Source organism: Propithecus coquereli, unplaced genomic scaffold (genome assembly GCF_000956105.1).
Source record: "Propithecus coquereli isolate 6110/MARCELLA unplaced genomic scaffold, Pcoq_1.0 Scaffold20, whole genome shotgun sequence".
NCBI classification, from domain to species: Eukaryota; Metazoa; Chordata; class Mammalia; order Primates; family Indriidae; genus Propithecus; species Propithecus coquereli.
This window is the reverse complement of record NW_012144967.1, coordinates 13,305,847-13,311,005: the sequence shown is the minus strand read 5'-3', so window position 1 is coordinate 13,311,005 and position 5,159 is coordinate 13,305,847. Positions and strand designations below refer to the sequence as shown.

Sequence of the window (5,159 nt, the reverse complement as noted above, 5' to 3'; positions counted from 1 at the left end):
TGATCATGCCACTGCATTCCAGCCTGGGTGACAGAGCAAGATTCTGTCTTAAAAAGCTTCCTGACATTGGATTTGGCAATGATTTCTTGCATATGACACTAAAAGCACAGGCAACAACAACAAAAAAATATATAGACTATAACAAAATCATCTTTTGTGCATCCAAGGACACAACAGAGTGAAAAGGCAACTCACGAAATGGGAGAAAATACAAATCATATCTGATAAGGGGTTAATATCAGAATATATGAAGAATTCCTTTAACTCAACAACAAAAAACTGAACCCAGTTAGAAAATGGGCAAAAGGACAGACATTTCTCCCAAGAAGATATACAAATAGTCAATAACCACATGAAAATATGCTCAGCATCACTACTCATTAGGGAAATGCAAATCAAAACCACAAGACTCCAATTCACATTATAGGAGAGCTATAATGAAAAAAAAACATTACAGGCAGTGGCTCATGCCTATAATCCTAGCACTTTGGGAGGCTGAGGCCAGAGGATCGCTTGAGCCCAGGGGTTTGAGGTTGCAGTGAGCTAGGATGACACCACTGCACTCTAGCCCTCAACAGAGCAAGACCAAGTGGTTCGTTGGTATGGCATCTTTCCACTAGTGGCTAGTCTCATTGTTTATACGGTTGCTTACACACAGCATCACTTTCGTCTTAACTTTTTTATTTGATTTTGAGAATCCGTGTTTCCCCTTATGACCACGCCTCAAAAGCAAAAATCCACTGCACGTCCAGGTGAGCCTGCAGCGAAGAGAAAGGTGACGACAATGGAAATGAAAGTAGAAGAGATTAAGCGTTCAGAGAAAGGCCAGACGCCACCATTCGTTGGGAAAGCATTAGGCTTCTGTCGCCCAACTATCGGAACAATTATAAAGATGATGTGAGAATAGTGGAACATGGGAAAGGTAGTGTTCCAATGAAAGCATCAGTTTTTACTAAGCAGCATGGTGGATTAATCATTGAAATGGAAAAGTTACTATTGATTTGGTTAGATCAAAATAAGGTAGCATTCCTATTAGCCTAGGAATTAAAAGAGCACAATAGTTTCTGTAACATACTGTTACAGTATAGGGATATTATTATGGTATCACACTCTATTATTATTACCACATATCAGCCATTATAGCGTTATTATTATTACCATGTATGTGCTGTTCATCAGGGATCCAAGATACATACACATCCGACCTAAAGGCATTCTCAGGAACATATCTCGCCTGTAATCTGGGTATGACCTGTATTTACAAGTATAGACATTGACTAGAAATAGACACTGTACATGAATGATAGAACATGTTAACGCCTTGGAAGGGGACATTGAAAACAGGATGGGGATCCAAAGGACTTTATCTTTAGTGTTTATATGTTGTAGGGGAGCCAGAGATCACCTCCAAACCCCCTTTAGCTCTCAGTGGGCTCTCTGGCTGGATCTAGAAACCAAACTGACACCAGGCAGGTTAACAACAGAAAAGTATACACATCTTACTAGTTTTACATGTACATGGGGAGCTTCATAAGAGAGTGAAGTCCAAAGAAGTGGCCAAAGCAAGATGCTTTTATACTTTTTAGACAAAGAATGATAAATTTGCAAAGAAATGTCAAGACAAAGGGGATCTGACCAGGGGCAGTAAATTCCTAGGGGAGGCACTAGGAGATACAAGGAGGGTGTAAAACTAGAGGAAGGAAGGGGTTACTTCTGTAAGTATATTTATTCAGGTCCACTGCAGTTCCCAATTCCTAGTCTCTGGTGATAAGCATTATTTTCTTGCCCTAGTACAGGGAAGGTACCCCTCCCAGGGTAGTCTTTATGGCTTGCTGCATGCAGTAAAAGACAGGTCAGCTAGCCCTTTCTCCAATGTTTTCGACTCAAAATAATCAATGTAACAATTCAGCATATTTTGGGATGAAATGTCCTTCACTCCTTCAATATTTTATTGAAAGATTCACGTATACAGCTGGGTGTGGTGGCTCGCGCCTGTAATCCGAGCACTCTGGGAGGCCGAGGCAGGAGGATTGCTTGAGCCCAGGAGTTTGAGGTTTCCGTGAGCTATGATCATGACACTGCACTCCAGCGTGGGTGACAAAGCGAGACCCCATCTCAAAAACAAAATTCCCCAAAACATACTATACTTTGGGGATTACATTCAACTTTGTTCATCCGTTTATCTGAGGCCATTCTGAAACTCATTTACTTTCAAAGTCACTTTTTTGTTGCCCTTCACCTACTTTTTTTTTGTAGAGCTCTACACTGGGGCTTTCATTTGGACAAATTAACTGTCGTGGTTCCACATGAAGTGGCCTTTGACCTAACAATTTCCTTGTGCCCCAGATGATCGCTTCTCGAGGCGGTTTAAGAAGCCTCAGCTGCTCAAGAGCGACTAAAACAACCACTACCTGATGGCGGACCGGGGCAAACTTCAGCAGCCGGCTCAGACTCCACCTACCGCCTGGCTCCCAGGGCAGGACCGCCCCGGGGCCACTTCCGGGAAGTTCCTGTCGCTTAGCAACCGGAGGACTGCGCAATGTGGCAGGGCAGAGCACCGATTGCGAGAATCAGTTTCCGCTGTGGTTTGGGGAATGGAGGAACGCAGTCCCACACCGGCCCAGTCATGATGCTGCTGAGGGCTCTCCCATGCCCAGCAAGGGTTGCCAGTAAGCAGGTGGCACTCTTCCAATGCACCTGTCATCCCTTCCAACTTTCTTGATGGGAAGGGCTGTCATTTTTTGAGCACCTATATGTCAAGCTCTATCAGGAACTTCACATAATCTAACCCTGATAACTGCACAACCCATCTCACTGATAAGGGAACCGGGCTCAGAGGGGTTGAGTCTCTCAATCTGAGGGAGGTGACTCAGGGACACACAATTGGAACCCTGCTCTGCTGAAAGACAAGTATGCAGTCTACTGGTCCCCCATTCAGGAGGCCAGGGAAGCAGCAGCAGCAACTTAAACCTTTACCCAAAATTCTTTTATTTTCCATAATGACTTAGAAACTAGTATTAATACAAGCCCAAGTCCTTGAGGGGCCAGAGATCCCATCATGCAAAACAGTAAACAGATCCAAGACTGGGGAAAGGCAGTGAGTGCAATAGAAATGGATGGGGCACATCTGATTCCCACATTTGGGGCTCAGCTTAGTTGGCAGGCGGCCTCCAGAGTGAGAAAACAGGTGTTTGGGGCCTCTGATATCTGGGTTAAGGGAAAAAGGGAGACAGCTCCGGAGGCACAGAAAATCCTGTCCCGCCTGGGCAAGGCTGGAGCTATGCCATCCATGGCTCCAAGCACTCTCAGAGCGCTAGCCCCCGCTCCTTGAACAGATGCTTTAGAGCCTCTTCCAGCTGCCGGTTCGTTCCCTGAAGCCCCTTCACTACCTGCGCTGCCCACTCGAAGTATTCCTGGACTCGGTGTTCTGACCATCCTGCAGAGGAGTGAACAGAAGCCTGTTCATGTGATGTCAAGGACAGCACTGCCTTTTGCCCACTTCCTGGGGGCTTGGTGCAGGGCCACGAGATGAGTTCCTGATGGAATGATCCGTGCTGAAAACTTCCCCTTGGCCCAGCTATTGTATTTTTACCTTATGAAAGGAGATCAAAGAATGGTCTAGTAGGATTAATTTGGGGAATTAACAAGAACGCCCAGGCTTTTTCAGAACTGAACAAACTGTGTCTTCAGAAGGGGACACCCCTCCCCTTTCCCTCAGAGCCGGTGTGAGAGCATACCCTCGGGGGTGCAGCGATTCAGGTCCCTCAGATTGTACAGCTTGTCTGCCAGCTTCACCAGTTTGGCCCCGGGGCTGCTGTGAGGCGCCTGTTCCACTTGCAGCCGCTTTCTCTCCATCTTGGGCAGAGTCTTGTCATCTGTCACCTCCTCCACCAGGCGCCGCACTTGGGCCCCAAAGTGCAGCTCCACCTCATCCAGAGTGGTGTCTGTGTCCTCCACCGTGTCATGGAGCAGGGCCGCCTGGAGACAGGCTCCCACTCAGCCCTGAGATGCCAGCCAAAGGGTGCCTACTGCTGAATGAGGCCCCCGATCCCCGCCCCAGCCTCCTGGCAGAGAAGGGGGAAGTTACCTGCAACACCGCAATGTCAGTGATTCCCGCCTCATGGGTCAGGATGCGAGCCACACCTGAAGGGGGCAAAGCAGGAAGTCAGATGGGAGGGGGCCCCAAGGCGGCGTGTTGTGGGTTGTGGACAAAAGTGGCCCCTCGCTAGCTGGGCGACCGTGGGCAAGTCCTTTACCCTCTTTAGGTGTCAACCGTACAAAGGGAACAATCATGCCTACTGCCCGGAGTTGTTGTGAGGCTTAAACGGAATATCGCACAAAGCTGGTACAAAGCAGGTGCTAAAGTGCAAGCCCTCCGCGATTCCTTCCCGGTCCCCAGCCCCCAAGCGCCGCGGCGGTTGCTCTCGGGTAGGCGCGCCCACCGATGGGGTGGTTGATGTAGGGGGTCCCTTCGGGATCCTTCCGCCGCTGCTGCCGGTGCTTGCGAGCAGCGAAGTCAGCAGCCTCCAGCAGCTGCGCCGCCTCGGAGCCCATCGCTCGGGTGGGGCGGGCAACCGTGGCCGCGGGAGCCCGAACGGAGCGTCTATAGCGCCCCCTGGCGCCGGGGAGGCCCGGGTTATGGAGGCTCTAATTCAACTAGCTGCACTTGGGCTCGGCCCCGTGGCGTCCTCTGGGCTGACGTCAGGGGCACAGAGAGCAACAGGTGTGGGGAGCTGCCTTCAGCATCGCAGCTCCTGGTTCAGTGTATTCTGCTGGGGGCACGAGAACGTAACCTGGCTCTCTGGGAGCCCACAGTCTGTGGAAAGGGGGCAGACAGACAAGAAATAAAGCAGTGGCCTCACAGTGTGCTGAGTCCAAGATGGGAAGGCACAGAGGACTATGGGCCCGTGGAGAAAGTGCAATTCACCTAGCCTCAGAGTCAGAGACAGCTTCTCCGAGGAGAGGCCTCTCTGCCCATGTAAAGACAATCTTCAACCTGTCCATGCTCTGAAAATTCTCAAAGGGCTCTAAAAATAGTTCTCCCTGCAGGGATAGGCCAGGTTGCTGTGGGCAAAGGAGCCTCACTTTTGGGCCCAGGAGACCCTGGAGGCTGACCTTCTGAAAAATTGGAGCCTACCCTGGGAGCCCTGCCTAATTGC

General features: G+C 49.6%; 1 protein-coding gene across 1 annotated transcript; it reads right to left on the bottom strand.

Moving 5' to 3' along the window:
- Positions 1 to 2,964: 2,964 nt before the first annotated feature.
- Positions 2,965 to 4,564, bottom strand: HDDC3 (HD domain containing 3). The gene is made up of 4 exons (XM_012643711.1): positions 4,443 to 4,564; positions 4,088 to 4,143; positions 3,738 to 3,978; positions 2,965 to 3,436 (listed from the first exon to the last, which is right to left on the bottom strand). The coding sequence occupies exons 1-4, from the start codon at positions 4,552 to 4,554 to the stop codon at positions 3,306 to 3,308; spliced, it is 540 nt and encodes a 179-aa protein (XP_012499165.1). The 5' UTR covers positions 4,555 to 4,564; the 3' UTR covers positions 2,965 to 3,305.
- Between the last annotated feature and the right edge of the window lie 595 nt (positions 4,565 to 5,159).

Coding starts and splice junctions, on each gene's coding strand:
- HDDC3 (XM_012643711.1), bottom strand. CDS start 4,554: ATGGGCTCCGAGGCGGCGCAGCTGCTGGAGGCTGCTGACTTCGCTGCT. Junction 4,144..4,442: donor CTACATCAACCACCCCATCG/GTGGGCGCGCCT, acceptor TGCCCCCTTCAG/GTGTGGCTCGCATCCTGACC. Junction 3,437..3,737: donor GAATCGCTGCACCCCCGAGG/GTATGCTCTCAC, acceptor ACTCCTCTGCAG/GATGGTCAGAACACCGAGTC.